Consider the following 20,224-nt stretch of genomic DNA (forward strand, 5'->3'; position numbering starts at 1 on the left):
AGTTGTGGCCAAGTTGTGAAGGACTTTAAATGTCAAAAAAAAAAAAAAGTTTTATTTTTGATCCTAAAAGCATGAAGAAGTCACTGAAATTTACTGAAAGGAGAGATGACATAATCAGACCTGCATTTTAGGAAGAGAAGTTTGAAGTTGGGGGTCTTCTTCACCAATGATATTTTTGTAAAATAACATTTCATAGCTATTAATTCTTATATAATACTACCATAGCACAGTGTGTGTGTGTGTGTGTGTATGTATGTATGTATTGTCAATTCTCAAATTTCATGGGGATAACATTCCTGGAAAATGGTGCAAAAAGTAAAAAACACAAGTATTGATATACTGAACCTATGGAAAAAAAGGGATTAGGTTCCTGTGACCACCAAAAACTGTTATCTTTCACTAGACACTGCTGAAAATATACTTTTCAACATGTGATTCTTTATAACAGAACACTAATTCTGATAAGATGCACCTTTTTACACTATAACCATGAAAAACACTAAATAAAACTGCTAGAATGCAAAACATTTTGTCTTACTAGTAATTCCCTTAGAATTCTGACCTTTCTATGCTAACACCTCAATAACACACACACACCCACATTGATTTCAGATAATATTCATTTTCATAGCACATGAAATCCTACAGTACCATAAATAAAATACAACAAATATAATTCTTCGAAAAACAAAATATTTTTAACCCAAATCTTACCTTCTACTGTGTCAGACAGAAGTGTGAGGGCACTGCACTGTATACTGTATTGCTACAAACCTCTCTACCTTGACTGCCCTCTAAAAATCAAGGGAGAAGTTGCTGGGATTTTAGTTGCTACTACTGGAAGATGCTTAGACGGGTAGATATCTCTAACATTTTGTCCTTTATGGCTAGTGCATAGTATTGAAGACTGTAAAAGACATACCAACTTGAAATAAGTCACAATAGTGTCTGATTCTTACACACAGGGTATTTATTCTACATTCAGATAGTGAACAAGACCTGTGAGTTCCTAGTAGGACCAACATTCCACAAACTTGCACACAACTCTTTTTTCTTTTCTCTATTGGACATAGCCATTAATGTGCACAATTGCCAGCATGAGAGTGAAAATGAGGTTACTAACAAAATCTTATGAATGCTTGAAGTTGCAAAAGTTAAACATGCAAATGTTGAGGATTGACTATATTTCTGATTATAATAGCACAATTAAAAACCAGTTCAATATAAAGTAGCAGCCATAGTTGGTGAAAAACTCCTATAATTCTCCTGTGGAGTGAGTTTACAGAGAGTCTAAGAGTACAAACACGTACATATATACATACACACACACACATACATAGTTGCAATAAGTAATAATGATGGACATTGTTGCAAAAAATAAAAAAAATACATTAGTAAGGAATTCTAAGAGAATTTCTAAGTCAGAAATTTGCTGCCAACAGATTTTTTAGTACATAAAAATACTTTGAAAAAAGACATTGGATCACTTCTTCCTAGAGTAGTAAATTTTTATGTCTGCTTCATCTCTAAATCTTTTAGGAGGTAAAAAAAAGTTCCACAAAGTGAATGAAGTTGTTTGATTTTTTTTTCCCTGAAGTATAATTCAATTACAACATTGACAGAAACTACACCAGAACATTTCCCTCAAGAACATTATTATAATGTCACATGTATTTTTTCAGGTCACATATAGCTTATTATGCACACCATCCCTGAATCCATTATGAAAACCTTAATGGCTTCAGCATATTTTTCCAAGTACATCGTGACATTTTAAATATCATCTTCACTGTAGGATGATACTTAGAAATGGCTGCCTATCATAGAATAGAAGGAGATTGTAGATAGCAATTTATCTATTGTTCCTTCCTGTCTGTAAGATGTGGGTTTTGGACTAGCTGATTCTAAACTTTCTCCCAGCTTGTGTTCCTATGAATATATTTTATTTGTTCCTCCTTCCATTTTGTTCCATCTGTATTAAATTATCTAAAGTAAAAGAAGGAAGGGGTATGAATGCTCTTTGACTTAATAATCTTAAAAGGAAAAGAGAAAAATAGGTACTGGAGCCCTTGACCATTTCATTTGTGTTATGGTGCTATGCTCATGAGCTTCAGCCCCTTCTCTTCACCCTCTCCTCCCACACCTAACTAGCTCTGTTTGTTACTGACCAATTTGAAGGCATCAACAGAATTACCAGTCTTGTTTCCTGCTCTGGTTGATGCTTTCCTATCCTTTTCTCTGACAGTCCAGCCACCTTGCTATAAACCTTCATCACTTCAAGCCTAAACTATCTCTTGGTTGGTCTCCCTATCTTTATTTTCTTCCCATCCCAATCTGGTGCTGAATTGATCTTCCTAAAATTCAGGTTTGATCATATCATCTCTCTATTCATTAAATAACAGTAGTTCCCTAGCACCTTCAGGATCATATGTAAAATCTTCTGTTTTGCTTTCAAATCCTTTATTCCTTTATATCCCTTTCCCATATATTTTGTGATCTGGTTACCTGGTTACTTTTTTATTTCGTAGTGTAGTCCTTGCTGTTCCTCAAATGGGCTACTTTATCTCCTGACTTCAAGTATTGTCACTGATTGTCCACCACTATCTCTCCTAACTTCTCTGGTTTCCTTCAGGTCTCAGCTAAAATTCCACATTCTGCAAAGAGCCTTTCCTAGTTGTTTTAAATTTTAATTCCTTCTCTCAAATTATCCTAATTAAATCTTATTTTTAGACAGTTATTTGCATGTTATATCTCCCATTTCATCATGAAGTCCTTGAGAGCAGATTCTATGTCTTTCCAGTACTTTAAAATGTTCAATATATATTTTTTTAGTTGTTCAATCATGTTCAATCCTTTGTGACCCCATATAGAATTTTCTTGGCAAAGACACTACAGTGTTATTTCTTTTTCCAGTGGGGTAAGGCAAACAGAGATTGTGACTTGACTAGAGTCACAGAGGTAGTGAGTATCTGAGGTCACATTTAAACTCAGGTCTTTCAGGACCAATGCTCTATCCATTGATCTATTGAGGTGCTTCTTTTAGCTCATAGTAGATGCTTAATAAGTGCTATTTATTTGACTGCTTTGCCATCATCAAATCATACTTTTTGGTCTGCCTTTTTTGTTGACACCACTGCATTAGTAGATCTTAATATTATAAGATTTAAAATTGGGAGGAAGTTCAGGTCAGATTAAAGCAACATGTATTTGTTAAATTACCTACTGTGTGCTAAACGCTGTGCTAAATTCTTGAGACTCTTAAGAAGGAAATAAAATTAGTCTTTGCCCACCAAAAGCTTACATTCTAATGGGAAAGAAAACATGAAAAAAAATTATTTGTAGAAGATAAAATGTTCTTAAGCAGAAGAAGTCTGTACCTTTTCTTTCTTTCCATGGAGAAAATGCATACGTTAAATAAGCTTCAATCCAGTATGACTTACAGTGTTATTGGCTGTGATTTCAATGTTAATCAACAAAAGGTTACATTTAGAAAAAAGAAGAGGAAATTCACTAATATATACATGAAGGAACTGCAGAAAGTGCTAACAAACATGACCAGAGCCTTTCAGGAATCTATATCTGTATTTCCCCAAGGAGTAATGGTTCATTATTCCTTAATTCAGTATTTGCAGAGATTTGAGAATTTACTATACATAATATTAATAATAATGTAAATTAAAAGATCATTAAAATAGAGTTGAACTCTGAATCATGAAAAAAAAATTGAAGGTCTTAGAGAACAAATAATGGAAATATGCCTTTTTGTCTACAGTTGGAAAACTACCATGTCAAAATAATTTGTACATTTCAGGGTGCATTCCTTGTATCACATGGTTTAACTGTTTTTCTCTGTCACAAAGGAAGATTTAGTCTGAAATGAAAGGAGGTTGAAAAGTCCATAATATAAAGGGGGAAAGGGCTTTTAAAGTAAAATAAAACTAAATAAAATTAATCTTAGCTAAAACAGAAATTAGTGGTCAATTTTAAGTCAGGGGTAATGACAGCTTTATCCAATGGCAATGTCTAGAGTCTAATTCTAAAAATGTTCCAATAATAACAACAAATAGCAACAACTGTAAGTCTTATCTTTTAGACAAAAACTTTCTTATAAATTGTTGGCCTGTCTCTTTTAATGGTTATTGAAGAAAGGAAATTGAGATCTTAGTGTCTGTTAAAAAACTTCATAATAAGGAAAGATTCTTTCTAGAAGAGAGGGAAAATAATATACAAATATATTTTGTTCCAAAGAAATGTTTTATTTTAGTTATTCATAAACAGCCAAAATATTTCTCCACATGAGTATAATAAAATAATCTCTAAGATGTGTGTATCAATTCATATATTCTTATTATTGAGATATAAAAAACTCCTGAAAAACCAACATAAATATCTCCAAGGGCTTGCCCAGCTACTATGATGGAAACAGTTAAAAGGTCTTGAAGTTTCCAGAAGTTAATCTCTGCCTTGTAGAGCAACAATGAAAGCTTTATATTGTACCCCAAACATTTCATGATGTGGGTCATATACACGCAGGGGCCCCTTTATGAAAATGGTGAAAGTTGAGAAATTGTAGTTTTGTTATCTGAAACCTATTAGCCATTAAAACAGCTTTCCAGGGGTTATTATTTATAACTGCTCACTAGAATAAATAGTAATATTAGAGGCTCAAAATTTCTTTTTCATAGTCTGATTGTTTTGTTCTCCTTGTATTTCAAGGAAATAGATGTTTCTTACCTTAACAATTAACAGTAAATTCTTTGGCTACACTATGAAATGCTATTCATGTGCTGTATTTTTGAAAATTCAGACAACTCAGAAGTCCCTTAGTATCTTGTATGTATAAAGAACTTTAGTAATAATTGAGAATTTCAGCCCAGAGAGCTGTGAGAGTTTGCTGTAAGACCCCATCTGAGATATCCAAGGATGATTACTGTAAATTGTAGAAAACTGAATAAAAAATCAGACAGACTCCTCATTTACTAATTTTCAGGCCATGCCAAACTGAAAGTAATAATATTTTTAAAATGTCAACAGTAAACCAAAGAGAACTGCTGGAATTGTGTCTATCTGTAGACAAAATTGTCTACAGTTGTGTGATAGAAATAAAGAGACAGAAATAAAGAAATGGAGAAAGACATACAAACAGATGGTGGAACTTTACCTATGATTTTTTTAAGAGCTCCTAAATGAGAAAATTTGCACTACCAATTTAGACTGGTAATTTCTCTGCAACTTATAGTTTTATTTCCTAAAATTCTTAAAAATTAAGTGACTTATCCAGGCTCATAGCCATTATTATATTAGAGGTAGCCTTGAACCTGGGTCTTCTGGCTTTGAGGTTAACTACTTCTTGCTGAGTTCTTGATTTTACTTGCTTATAAGGAGGAAGGAAATAAAAGGAGCATAGCAGAAAGGACCTGCTTTTGGGAGGATAGAAGGAGCATAGCCAGAAAGAAGTCAAGAAATTTAATTTCAAATGTTGCTTTTGCTCCTTATTTTTTGTGGAGCAAAGGTAAGTCATAGCCTCTCTAAGCCATAGTTTTCTCTTATATAAAAATTGAGACTTTGACTCGATGGCCTCTAAGGTCTCTTCTGATTCCACATCTATGATTTTATGATCTTTTCAGAGGGTTAAAGAAGAGTTAGATAATGGAAAAAGAACATTGGTATTTTCACTAAATTGGCCTTTTTCAAATGCTGTCTCAGATAGTTATGTGACCAGTCATTTAACATACTTGGAATTCAATTTCCTCCTCTTAAAATGGGGCTAATTATGTTTGTATCATCTACCTCATAGAGTTATTATGCAAGTGCTTTATTTTTTTTAATATATTTTATTCCCCTATTACATGCTAAAACAATTTTAAACACTTTTTTAAGTTTTGCCTTCCAAATTCTTTCTCTCTCTCACCCTTCCTTGAAAGAGTAAGCAATCATATATAGGTTATATATGTGCAACTGGACATGAATAAAAGAAAAAGAATGAAAGAAAGAAAGTGAAAAATATCATATTTCAATTGTATTCAAACAGTATCAATTCTTTCTCTGGAGGTTCATAATATGCTTCCAGAGTTTAGTTTTTTGGAATTTTCATATATATATATATATTTGCAAATAGACCTTTCTTTGGATAGATCTAGTAGCGATATTGGGGGATGTTTTTTGAGAGACAGTTGGGGTTAAGTAATTTTTCCAGGGTCTTACATAGCTGGTAAGTGTTACATATTTGAGACCAGATTTGAATTCAGGTCCTTCTGACTCCAGGGCTGGTATTCTATCCACTATGCCATCTAGCTGCCTCAAGCAAAAATGTTTCTTGGTCAAAGAATATGTACAATTTTATAGCACTTTAGGCATAGTTCCAAATTGCGCGCCAAAATGGCTGAATCAATTCACAACTCCATCCAAAATATATTAGTGCCCCAGTTTTTCTACCTTTCCTCCAACATCCAACATTTGAGAAAAGTACTTTAAAAATATAAATAGTTATTATAATTAGGGAAATTAATGAAGGAACATCTATATAGGTCCTGATTCTGGCTAATAAAAATAAAATAGAAATGATAGTAATTTTGGAGAAATCAGCTATTATCTTATTCTTTAAGATTAACAAATAGGAACCCAATGCATATATTCCAAAACTATATCATAAACTTTAGATGAGTGAATTTTTCAAAGTTTAAAGTCATTTTTTTTTTTTGAGCTTCTAAAAGGGAGCTTAAGTTCAATAAACTCATCCACCCTTCCCCCCCCAAAAAAAAATATTTCGGTAATAGTCATGAATGAGGGTTTAAAGCAGTATGACTACGTGACTATATAATGAAGCTCTCAAATTGGATCAAATTTAATAACCTTTTATTTAAAATGAAGACGTAAAAGCAAGAAACTGAGGAAAAATACAACGGAAATGTGTTTCTGTAAGATATCAGGGAAACTACAGCCCAGTAGGAACTACAGTTTACTAATAATGCTAAGGACAACAGTAACAACAAAACTGTGATGTTAAGAGTAAGATGAACTACCAAGAAAGATTATATTTCCTTACTATGGGGAAGAAAGCTATGTTAATTTCAACACCCACTAATATTATTAGTGACCTAGAGATTGCTTTTAAATAATCATTTATAATTTGCTGGATTTTTTTATAAACTGTTCATATCCATATCTTGTTAATAGCCTTATATTAGAGAATGGTACTTCTTAATCGTTTTTATTTGTAACTTTCAATCAACAAAAATTTATTAAGTGCTTGCTATATTTCAGGTACTATACTAAGTAGTGAAGATACAGGAAAAAAAAAAAAAAATATATATATATATATATATATTCCCTGCCATTGAGGAAATAGTGACCTAATGGATGAGATGAGCTACTTAAATAAAAACAAGATATACACAGAGCTGATGGAAAGTAACTTTAAAGTCAATCAATCACCTACAATTTGTTAATCTTTAAGAAAGTCAGGAATACAGAAAAACTGCAGCAGAGGAGAGGAGAGAAAGCACATCTTGGGTATTGGACCTGGATAAAGAGATATTCAATACAAAGATCTTTTCCCTCTTTTGTAGTTGCTCTTTTTATTCGAGCTACAATTGATTTTGTTTATTCAGAACTTCAAAAAATTTTCAAAAAAAGATAAATATTCCTATTTGATCTTTTTTGATTTGGAGGTGGGGGGATAAGAATTTTACTACTATCCATAAATGTGTTTTCCACTATTTAAGTTTTTCATGGTGTGATCTTTAATATCTAGATTTTTTAAAAATCATTTTCAAGCACTGTATTATATGGAGTTTAGTGCTTTTTCAAACTAAATTTCTACTAAACTGTTTGCTACTTTTCACATAAATTCTATCCAGCATTCTTTTCCTCAAGCAGTTTGCATTCTTGAGTCTATTTAAATACTAAACTGCTGGTTTGTTTGCTTGTTTTGTAACTTCTGTCTTGATTATCTTATCTATTTTACTTAGTTGCTTATCAAAGAGATGGCTTGTGAGTACCTAGAAAGAGAAGCAATGATCCCTGTAAGCCAGCATGGATTCATTAGAAATAAATCATATTAAGATTAATCCTATATCTTTAAAAAAAAAAAAACTAATTTACTTGGGGAAATTCTAAATTTTAATATAGCAGTTGGAAAAATTCTTCAAGATATTTATGAGCTTCCTAAAGGAAAGGATATTTTGTTTCTCTCTCTTTTTTTTTTAAATCCCCAGTGTTTAGCATAATGCAAGCTCTATAAGTGCTTAATTTTGCTTATTAATTAATTGATTGGTGGACAGATATGGATAAATAAAAACTAAAAGAAAGTAATCAACATCTTTAAGAGCTTCAGAAAAATCCAGAAGGTCTGAGGAAAAGAGCAGATTCAATCGATAGATATGGTGGGGAGCCAGATTTCGAGGGATTGAGACATTAATGAAAGGCAAGGAAGTTTAAACTAAAAGGTGATAACATCTCTTCTTAGGAGTTTGGCTGCTAGAGGAGAGAGAGAAAGAATAATAGCTTCCAGGGATCATATTGCTTTCAGGTCTGAGTGTCATATTTTGGGAATAATTTTGATGATTGGAAGTCAGTCAACAAAAAGTAAGACTTTGATGGTAAGAGGACATAAAGTGAGAAAATCTCACGAAGAAATTGGAGCTATTTGGAGAAGATACATTGTCTTCAAATATCTGAATAGTTTCCATGCAATGGTTCTCAATTGTTGAGTTATGACCAATGGATACAAATCATGTGACATTTAAGTTTAAAATAAGCATTTTTTTTTTTTTTTCTACTCAGAGTTGCCCAGAACTGGGATAGACAGTCTTGGGACTTGATTACTTTTCTGGGATGGTGCTTGTTACCAATACTGAAGAAGAAACTCAAATATAGAAACTTCATATAACAATTAATCTCTGAAGTCTATTTTCTTTAGCTCTTAGTTTTTTTGTTTGTTTGTTTGTTTTGTTTTGTTTTGTCTCAGATAAAAAGTATTAGAGGAAAAAATTAGAATAGGTTTTGTTGAGTGACCAAATGAAGACCTCAAGTGACATTTTGAAAAATTATAAAAGTTTGGAAAAATACCTCAGTTCAATTAAAAGTATTCAAACAGTTGTTCTTTTTTTTTTAATCACTTTTCAGAACATTTAATTTTTGTCCTTTTTATGGCACATCTCATTTTAATTTATAGTAATTTGTGTTTACCTCATGTCCCCAACAACTAATCTTCTTGTCCTTGGGAAGTTTATAATATTATGAAGAGATGACATATTGTATGCAGAAGTAATTATCATCACTTGATTTCCCCAAATTCTACTTAGCATCATGATGAAATAAACATTTGTTGAATAATGAAACATGGAAATTATAACATTGTTGATATAAATATTAGGTAGCTCTTAAAAATAAATATGCATGAAAATATAATTAAAATTTTGAAATATGGCTTTTATGTAGTTTATAAATAAATTTAACCTGGACAATGTATCACTTTTCTACCCATCAATCTCACTGATGTTTATCTTGTGTAGCTCAACCCTCCTGATCTTTGTAAATGACGTTGTGAGTGTTAAACTTCCAAATATCTCTAGTTACCCTTCTGTAAAATGTTATTCATCCTCATATCTTACTTCCAGCTGTATTGACTAAATGAGAAATGTGACTTCTGGGGCAAAGGGTGGGAGTAAGGGGGGAACCACTTCTAAGGGTCTAGATAGAGCACAGGTAATTAATTATCTATTATTTACTGATTGCAAACTAATAGATTATGCCATTGACCTATATAAGATGGTTATTAATGCCTTTATGTAGATTACAATAGTAAAAACTATATAGTAATTTATTTTAAATTTTTTAAATGCCCTATTCCACTAATGGCAAAGAAAAACATAATGTTGATTGTGATTAGATTAGAAAGCCACTTTAAAAATAGATGGCTATTCTTAAAATACTGGGAAATTTCTTCAGGGAGTAATTAGCCTTATCTCAGTTTTTTTCTTTCAAAGACTTTATTCCTACCAATAAGATATGTTACCAAGATTGAAGATATAGAAAAAGTGGTTTTGTTTGTTTATTTTGCCTTGGGGAAAAGAAAGGAATGCAATTTTTGAAGCTAAGTCTTTAAATAGAGTTTTTAATGCTGTAATTCAAGGATTTTTATCTAGGTTTGATGCTTGTTTTGGTGTGAGACATGGTGATATTAACTTAGGAAACAAGAAATTCTCTATTGTGGTTCTGCAATTGGACTGGGTTAGAAAAATGGAAAATTACTATTTTTTCCTAACATGTCACTTTCCTGCTTTTTAGAGATATGGGAGAGATGGTGAGGGTCATGATTCATATTTTAGTCAAATTTTTGAGTGATCAGCTAAAATCTGCCCAATCATGTATATGACTAATCAAATCTCAATAATTATATGCACAAAAGTAACTTGTAGGTTTTAAAGGGGAAAAAATTAACAGGATCACAAAATCAAATAAATAAATGATAGGTTCCTAAAGGTTAGTAATGAGAAAAAATACTAGAAAGACAGTTCACTTATGGGGGTCCATATATGTTAGATTATGGAGTTTATTGTATCTTTAGGAATTCTAAAGTCATTGAAGATTTTGAAATATAGGAGAGGCCTGCCAAAGAATTTGAACACCTGAGTCTTCTTCATTTGGTTCTTTGAGATACTGATTCTAAAGCTAACTGATTGCTAACATTAATCACTTATCCTTTGGTATATTGATTTTTTTAACACCTTCCTTGGGAACTTTGTTAGACTTTCTAATGTGTTAAAGCAATGTATCATAAAAATAAATATTTAAAGTTTAGGATTTAAAACAAGTTTCCTGATAACAAGTGACAAGACCAAATAAGCTAAGAACTTGAAAATATTGAGGTTTGAGGGTTTGATAATTGTAGACTTAAATTTATAAAATATGTTAATTCCTGGGGTAAATCCACATTGCTGGAAGGTTAAGAAAGCCTCCACAACATTTGATAAAATGTCATTTTATCTTGACATTGAAAGAGCTCAAGGAATTTCATACTGTGTCTCTCTCTCTCCTGTTGGAACATATCCTCCCCAGACCCCTGTGGAGTTCTTGTCAAGTTGTAAGGAAAGCCTCTTAGTCAAAGCTTTCCTTTCCCCATTCCAAGGTTTATAGGAAGAGACCACATTTTCTAGTTGTAGTGAACTTGATACATGAACTAAATACGTAATTTGTCCTGCAGCTTTCTCAATAAACATTTTGAAAAGTATGCAATAAGATTCAAATGCAAGGGTTGGCAAGCCCTCCCCCCCCTCCCCCTTTCCCTTTTCCAAAAGTTAAGGAATTAACTCTCGGTTGTTGTTTAGTAAGAAAAGAGATACAGTTTCAAATATGACTCCTTCAAATGACCTTGGTCGCATATGCTATCCTACCTTTAGTCACTTGATTATATGAGTAATCATATGATTTACTGAGTAGAGGTAAGGATGGAGCTGAAGGTACAAAGACAAGAAAACAAGGATGTAAAGTCAAATAAACTGACTAAAGATCTAAGTTAGAGAATTTTATTTAAAAAAAAATTATTTGTTTTATGGGATATCTCTTAGGAAGTAGGGGGAAGGGAAAGAAAAAATGGAGGAAATTTAGACAATGTAAAATTAGAGGAAATCAATAAAATTGTTTCTTTTTCTTTAAAAAGAAGAGGAAAGGAAGGAAGTTTTACATGAGGAGGGCATGAAGGGTGGGAGTGAGAATAGACTGTCAAAATTTTTCCTCCTGATTTATATAATTTGACACTACCCAATCAGTTCAACCTGTTTTTCTCTTCCTCCCCTCCTAAAACAACTCCATCTTCCCTGCTCTTGTATGTTCTTTATTTCTGTTTTTTTGCATCTACAATGCACTTGGTTCTCCACTAAACAAGCAGAAGAACTTTATAAAGTAGAGACTTAGGCCTTAAATTCTTATAATATTGTCCTTCATTCAGTAAGGAATAAGTCCTTGAAGTCACAGGTCACCCTTGACACTCTCATATCCTACTTCTGATTCAAATTTTTTTTTCTTTTAAAGAAAGGCATTTTCCTATTTGAAAACTGTTTTCCTGCTTCTCTGCCTGCCTCCTCTTTATCCCCAGAGTTCTATCAGGATATATGAAATAAATATTTCTATATCTAACATTTCCATTTTACTCTGGCATTAAAGATATCAGAGTTCTTTTCTTTTGAAGACATCACTGTGCTGTATCAATAATAATTAGTACAGCCTTAATATAATATCTTTAAGTTAAGATATCATAATCTGCTTAAGAAGGAAAGATAATTAGAGATTAGAGTTAAAATAAAAGAGATTAGGGAGATTAGTAAATTAATTATCCTATTTGTACTCTAAACAAATAAACTCTACTATTTATTTAATATATATAATATATAACATATAATAAATATATATGTATATTTATATATAAAATAGTGTGTCTTAATTGTAAGCAATTGGTGATATTAATAAGTTGAATTTGCATTTTATTGTTATTCAGTCTTTTAGTCTAATCTAGCTGACTATAGTTGGGATTTTCTTGGAGTGGTTTTACAGATGAGTTAAACAGGATTAGTAATTTGCCCAGGGTCACACAACTAATTAATACTCAAGCCAGAATTGAATTCATATATATGAATCTTCCTGACTCCTGGTTGGTTATTGGATGTAATAACCAGGATGTAATTGGATTGTAATAATTGGATGTAATGTAATATATTGAATTTTACAGGACTTTCATTTCTTTCTAGCAATCTGTTTGACTCAATACATTAATGTGAAAACATCTTTGATCTTAATTTAAAGCCTGAATTTAACTGTCATTTAACATTTGGCATTGAAATATAAAGAGAAGGAAGCTTCACTATTCTCTGCTGAGGATATGGCCTCAGTTGATTTTTAACCATTTTTGGGGTATTTTTCATACTCCCCAATGGAAAACCAGAAAATATAAACTCTCATAATGAAGCCCTCTAGGAATTTTTACAGGTATAAAAAGATTCTGGCCTCAGAATCATTAAATTCAAAATTTTTGAGATTGTTGAATACCTTCAAAGTAAAGGTTGAAGACTTCAATTCAAAGTCTTCCTGGGCTAGTCACTTAACTTTTTTTTCTTTTCTTTTGCCTCAGGTAGTTGTCTAGGACTTGATCTGTTATTTCATATAATTGCTATTTGTGATAATAAAGGAAGTTAACCATATTTGGAATTTCTCATGCTGATGAAATCACAAATTCTTTCCCTGATTGCCTAATTTTGCTAAATACTTATTCTTTCTATTTAACTAATATTATAATCAAATGATTGAATTTGTATATTTAAATATTTTGTGTGCATGTGTATTAGCTAAGAAGATTAGTATGTAACTGTGGGAGATAGCTGCTTTAGTAGAAAATAATAGACTTTTCACTCTCCCCTTACAAGCTGTCCAATATTCATTTTCGTTACATATAGGATTATATGCACATACATATATACATGTATTCATATGTAGTAACTATTTTATAAGGACATTATAAAGATTAGATGTACATATATAAGGTACTTCATAAATCTTAAGAGCTATAGAAGCATTTATATATAGAAAGTTCTATCATTATTGGCAAAAGCCAATCTTCAAAAGGAAGATATGGAATTCAAGAAATAATGCATTCACTTAAAATATGGAAATGTTCTTTTTATTTGGCATTAAGTTTATAATAAAAATGAATTTATAAATAACTTTGCATCATGGTAACATGAAAACTTCATTTTAAAGAAAGATATAAAATACGTAAAGAATTGTTAATGATATGCTTCATTATTTCAAGGATTTAATATATGCAGAGTTAAATTGTGTCATTGAAATGTAACTAGAAATGAGGAAAAAATGCTATAAGAAAGACATCACATATTTTATATGGGCACTATTAATATAGTTACCAAAAGGCAACGTTGTAAAGAGGCTCCAGTGTATTTGGGGAAAAGACATATAAAAATGGTACATTCTTTTTTACAGTTTAAATATTATATTTATGGAATGCCAATAAAGTATTTTGAAGAGACTAGCCAGTAAAGTATTAGCATGTGATTTGCTAAGTTAGAACGTATTTTTCTCTATTTGTAAGATCCTCTCTGTTGTTGACATTTATTATAAAAACATCAAGAAAACAAAAATTGTTACTTTTGTTTTTTTTCTCAGCTTTTCTAAATCATCGGATTTGTCAGTAATGCTATCCTCTTTCTGATTTGCAAATTGATCTGTATCCCATCTATTATTAAAATGCCCTCTGACCCTGACCCTTTTGCTAACCTTTTCCTTCATAAAAAGAATCCATCCTTTGTTTATTATATGAAAGGATTTACATTAGATGAGATTTTATTGGATTAGACATCAAGAAAAAAGGTTTTCTCTTCTATGATTTACTGTATTCATGATAATGTACATACCATTTGACCTTCTTTTAACACTTATTCCCTGTCCTCTTCCCTTCCCTTCTCCCCTGCTAATTTCTGTGAATGATTAAAATAATGAACCTTGCTTTCCTGACTTAAAAAAGTTGAAAAAGGTATAGGTTGGCTATATAGATTGATCTTTCAGATAAACATAGGCTATTTCCAAGTCTAATATTTTGTGAATCTACATTTTTTAAAAACCAAATACCCTCCAACAGCACTTTGTTGACAAAGAAAGACTTAATTTGTTTATTTTTTGGAAAATAAATAATAGTAATCTATTATTAGAGAGTTCAAAGTAATTTTCCTTACATAATTTGGAAAGTTGTATTTTGGTAATTCATAATATTTGTACCACTTAGTTGATATATACTACTGTTTATCTTTTCAATTATATAGTCTTCTCAACTTGATTGTACGCTCCTAAAGTCAAAAAATACTGTTTGTAACTTCTAGATATCTCAAATACCTCTCTCTATATATTCTATTCCATAAATTTTATATTTATTCTATAAAGTCTATATGATATACTATATATTCTATATTTCTATAAATTTTATAAATATATATTCTATAAATATATAACAATAAGGGTAAGACAATTGGCCCACTGTATATCCTTTTATAAAATCTACTTTCATCCAGAAAAAAAAGCAAAGTATGATGTATTAATTGAGTATGGAGCCTAAACTACTCTTTTTTTTTTTTTTTTTTTTTTTTTTTTACTTAAGGTCCCCCAAACTGTTTTTCCTTTTATCTTTATATTCTAGCCTTGCACACAGTAATCAGTAAATTTTTATTGGATTATAGTGGATCTCTTGCATTGTATTGTGAATAATTCAGGAATAGATACTGACTTGTAATTGTTTTTGAATTCCTTATTGGTGCCCTGTACAATATTTACCTTAGCAAGAAGTCAGCCATCCAGTAGACTGCATACTACCCTTATGGCAGAATTATTTGTCAAAGTGACATACAAGACAATTCATATACTTTTATTTTACCCTTTAGATTAACTTCATATCTATTAAACATTTTTAGGCAGTGTCATATATATGGTCCTACAAATAGAGCCACTTTAGTGACATTTAATGATATTAGCTCACTTATTTATATGTTTTAACTTCATATTTAACTTAATTTTTTTGAGTCCACAGTGAATCTTCAACTAGTGAAACTAGACCTAAGGAGAAAAAATGTTGGTACTAAAACCAAGAGCTAAAGTTTTAATCTTCATAGTTTAATTAATTGTATTTTCCTCAATCGCCAGCAAAATATGAAGAAGGATTTTTTTTTATTAAATGTCAATACAAAAGGTAAAAAATAAGTGCCAATGTCTAACTTACAAATGTTTTCTATAGATTAAAAAGAACATTTTTGCTTTAATTATTTTAAAATTTCCTTACCTTGTTAGGTTACTTTCTTATTTCATTTCATTTCATTTTAGCCAATTTTAGCCAAAACGATTCCATTATTTCAAGTCCAGACGTCACAGATATTGCACCAAGCAGAAAAAAGAGGCAGCGGTTACAGAAAAAAGTTGATACAGAAGCTCAATTTGTTCCTCAGAAACCAACTCTTCAAGAAAAGGAAAAGTAAGTAGTTTTTTTTTTTTTTTTTATTTAATTCTTATGGCAAAGTAAATTCTTTGTGTTAGCATAGCTAGATTTTGTTTTTATGAAAGATTCACATTTTACCATGATAAAATTCAGTTTAACTGTTTTTCTATTTATATAAACACCAGAACCTTCTCTTTCTCCCTGCCAAAGTTGGATTGAATTGGAGGAAATGTAAAATGCTTGAATAAATAGTGTTACCTTAGTAAATTATTTAATTCTTATTCTCTTAACCATAAATGCTGAAATTACAATTTTAAAAAATTTCTGGTTATTTCCATGTTAATTGGAAATAGCATATAGGATACTAAATAATCTTGAAATCATCTTGAGCTTTAAATTTCAGCTTTATTACACAATTCAGAAAGTCCAGTTAATGTATGAATCAAAATTTGTGACTTGAGGGTACTAAATTCAAGTAATTATCTCCATTGTTAATGTTTGTTTGAATTGTATTTTGAGACTTTTTTCTCACTTTCTTTTCCTTTTTATCTTATTAACTTATAAACCTGGGAAAGAGGAGAATCCCAATTGAATTTTAATGAGATGGCAATCTAGACTAAATCTAAATCAGATCCCACCTATCTTTAGATGTTTTAGAGAAGGCCAAGTTGATTTACATCATCTCTGGAGTAGGCTTGTTTGGATCCCAAAAAGGAATATTCTTCCACTTTTATTCATTTTTTACATTTCTCTGCTGAATTTTGGATTCTCACTGTTGTTTTTTAATTATTGAAATCTCATTCAGTATAAACCAGAAAATCAGTGGTTAAATCATAGTAAGAAACAGTCTCAAAATACAAAAGAAAAAACAGCCAAATTATTTCTATAAACAAACCCTGGCAAGAGCAATGTTACTGAAGTAGTTTAAGAAACTGAATATTCTAGACTAGAACATCAGATTCTATACAGTTTATCTAATATAAATTGTCGGGATTTGGAAATACAATATTTATAAATTTCTTAATAGTCCATAAAAATAATATCTTATATAGCACTTAATCGTTTGCAAAGTTTACATAATCATAGTTGATCTTCACAGCTGCCCTCTGAAGATAGCTGCTATTATCCTATGGAGAAACTGAGGCTTACAGAAGCCAAGTCCCTTGCTCAAGATCACAGTTAGTAAATGTCAAAGGAGGGAGTTAGACCCATGATTTCTTGACTCCTAGTCCAGCTCTTTATTTTTTGTTTCATACTACTACTGAATTGATGTCCTATGTGCTAGATTTTATTTCTGTACCAAAGCATAGTGAGTCTGTTTGTAATTTCTAGAGGTAAGGCTTGGCCAAAAACATTCATAATTTCAGATACATATAATGTGAAACAAGAAAAATGTGATTCTAAATCAATGGCCTAATTGTTCCTCCCCTTTACAGTAAGGCACCATGGATAGACAGTACCAATCTTGGAGTCAGGAAAACCTGAGTTCAAATCTCCTCAGATACTCAGGAACTGCATGATACTAGACAAGTCACCTAAACCTATTTGCCTCAGTTTCCTTACCTGTAAAATGAACTGGAGAAGGAAATGTTTAACTTCTCTAATATCTTTGCCAAGAAAACCCCTAGTGGATTGGGGGAGAGGAGAGGGGAGAGGAAGCATTGAATAATCATCTTATTTCTTATCACTTCATTTGTGACTTCAATGATAATAGGATCAAGCGGCTTTTCAATAAATGTAATTTTTGTTTCATGGCTGCTAAGGAAAGAAAGCAAGCAAGCATTTATTAGGTACCTACCCCATTCCAGGTATTATGCTAAGCACTTTACAAATGTTATTTCATTTGATCCTCACGATCAAAGTAGAGAAGTAGACACTCTTCTTATTCCCATTTTACAGTTGGAGGAATTTAGGCCAACAAAATTTAAATGACTTGCCTAGGGTTGCAAAGCTAATAAATATTTGAAGCCACATTTGAACCCAGATCTTCCTAATTGAAGACCCAGCTCTTCATCCTCTGAATATAGTGTTCCATCATTCAATTGAAACTGATCTCTCCAAAGTTTCCTATGGTTTTTTGATTGATCAATAAACTTTTCTCAGCCCTGTTTGTTTTGATTTGTCTGCTGCATATTTGGCAGTATTGACCAACTTTTCCTTTTTGGGCTTTATGTTACCTTTGTATCATGGTTTTCCTTCTAACTGTATGAATCATTCCTTACAGTACAGGATTCTCTAAAGTTCTTACTTTCCTACCCCTTTCTTTTCTCCTCATTTCAGTTTCTACTATAATGTGTGTGTGTCTGTGTGTGTGTGTGTATGTGTGTGTGAAGATTCCAATGACTTTAGTTTCTTCATTACACTAATTTTATTATCATTGTATAGTCCTCTCCATATTTCCCTTGTATGTGATACTGATTTTGAATAAGCAAGACTTGACAGGATTTTCAGAAATTTTAACAGTATTTCAGAAATTCATTTTCTTATGAAATTATTTAGGCTATGGTTCCCCTTCCCCAGAATCTTGAGATTAGTCTGATGATGTTCGTCATATGCCAAAATGTAGTGACTAATATCATTTTCATGCCAATTGGAATTAATTTTACAGTATATTCTATGATTTGGCAGTATATTACCTAATCTCATAAGGTATTATTTTTACATTATAACCTTATTAAACCACTTGTACTGGCATATGTTCACCTTACTCTAGAACGGATGCATTACCAGCCCAGTGTTGTATCACCATAAAAATATTAAGTATATTATGATGCAGTTTCTTTATCAAATGACAGTAACCTTAATTGAAAAAATAATAAATTAAACATTAAGTTAATAATGTCTGATATATTTCATATAGCCTATTCCATGGGTCTTTGATTGTGACTGGTTGAAAATATTACAATTTAAAATAATCTGATTAAGCTTCAGAAAAAATTTCAGAGAAAAAGCAAGAAATGATTAAAACATGAATATTGTCTTAAGGACACAGTTGTTTAAAAAAAAAAGTTTTTTTCTTTTGTTCTGAAATTAAATTAACTTTTCTGAGAGCTTGAAATTCAAAATTGATTTTGTTTCTTTTTACCACTTTTGTTTTCACTTTTAGTATTAAGAATACTTTGAAGAGAAATTTCATAGCATTAATTTTAAAAATGTGTATAGAAAAACATTAGCAACCCAACATACTGAATTCAGTAGATATGAAATGCAGCAATACCATAACATCTGAAACATGGAAAATTTTAAAAATCTATGAGGATTTAGGCTATTTTTTTTTTCTTCTGAAAGAAGTGATTCTTCCAATAGGTGATTGGTGAAGTTATTTTTCAAGCTGAAATCTAATTTTTGAGAGACAACATCCCATAAGGAAGATCAGCACATATGTGAAGGTTTTTAGGTGTACAAGTAAAGGCCAGGAAATGAAAGCTTGGCCTTTGCTGCTACAAGAAAGTGTCTGGGATGATCCTTATATTTAGGTCTTCAGGTCTAAATATTTTAGGGTTCAGGTCTAAAATCTGAAGTCCAGAAATCCAAAAAGAGCTATGATAAAAGGGACTTTTGCAAAAGCCACCAAAGGTGAAAAAAAAAGAAAAAAATTAGACCAGGAAAATAGGATACCCATTCAGCACTCTGCCTAGATCAGTCTTTAGTGAAGAACTAATACTGATTGAATTACTTATTTTCCTTTTCTTCTCCCCAAGCCCAAAATATCATTATCATAACAATTATCATCATCTTTTCTGTTTGATCATTTGTCAAGATTATTTAGGTTTTAACACAAAATTACAAGAGTTTGTATATGAAAGGTACAGAAAAAAGCTTATTGACACAATAGACATGTTTATATAGATAGATAATACTTTTTTGGCTGCAGCTACTTTTTTTTTTATCTGATTTTCTTGAGATTGCTTCCATAGGCAAGATATATGTTTGTTTTTCTGTATGTGTGTGATTGTTTCAAATCTCTTCTAAAACATATTTATTATATGAACTTGAGAAAGATCACTTAGTCTTTCAATATCTTAAGTATTTTTTAAAACATTGTAGAGCAACTTGCCACTTTACTTTGTTAGAGAAAATTTCATTACTTGTAGTTACCAATACCAGAGTTGGCAAACTTAAATGAAAATCCTTAGATTTAGATAACTAATCTATACATAAGAACCTCTGTAGGTAACATATTGAACTTAATTTTAAAATGTATTAATTATGTTTTATCTTATTTTTATTTATTTT

The 20,224-nt window shown here is 31.1% G+C and overlaps 1 protein-coding gene across 3 annotated transcripts in view; it reads left to right on the top strand.

The window, feature by feature from the left end:
* Window positions 1-20,224, top strand: part of XRCC4 (X-ray repair cross complementing 4) — a 377,298-nt gene that overhangs the window by 275,275 nt on the left and 81,799 nt on the right. For all 3 annotated transcript variants that reach the window (XM_012541393.3, XM_031967172.1, XM_003759871.4), the window contains one exon: window positions 15,877-16,024. In XM_012541393.3, coding sequence (XP_012396847.1) covers window positions 15,877-16,024 — 148 coding nt within the window. The remainder of the gene's footprint in view (window positions 1-15,876; window positions 16,025-20,224) is intronic.

This window comes from Sarcophilus harrisii, chromosome 1 (genome assembly GCF_902635505.1).
Source record: "Sarcophilus harrisii chromosome 1, mSarHar1.11, whole genome shotgun sequence".
Classification (NCBI taxonomy): Eukaryota; Metazoa; Chordata; class Mammalia; order Dasyuromorphia; family Dasyuridae; genus Sarcophilus; species Sarcophilus harrisii.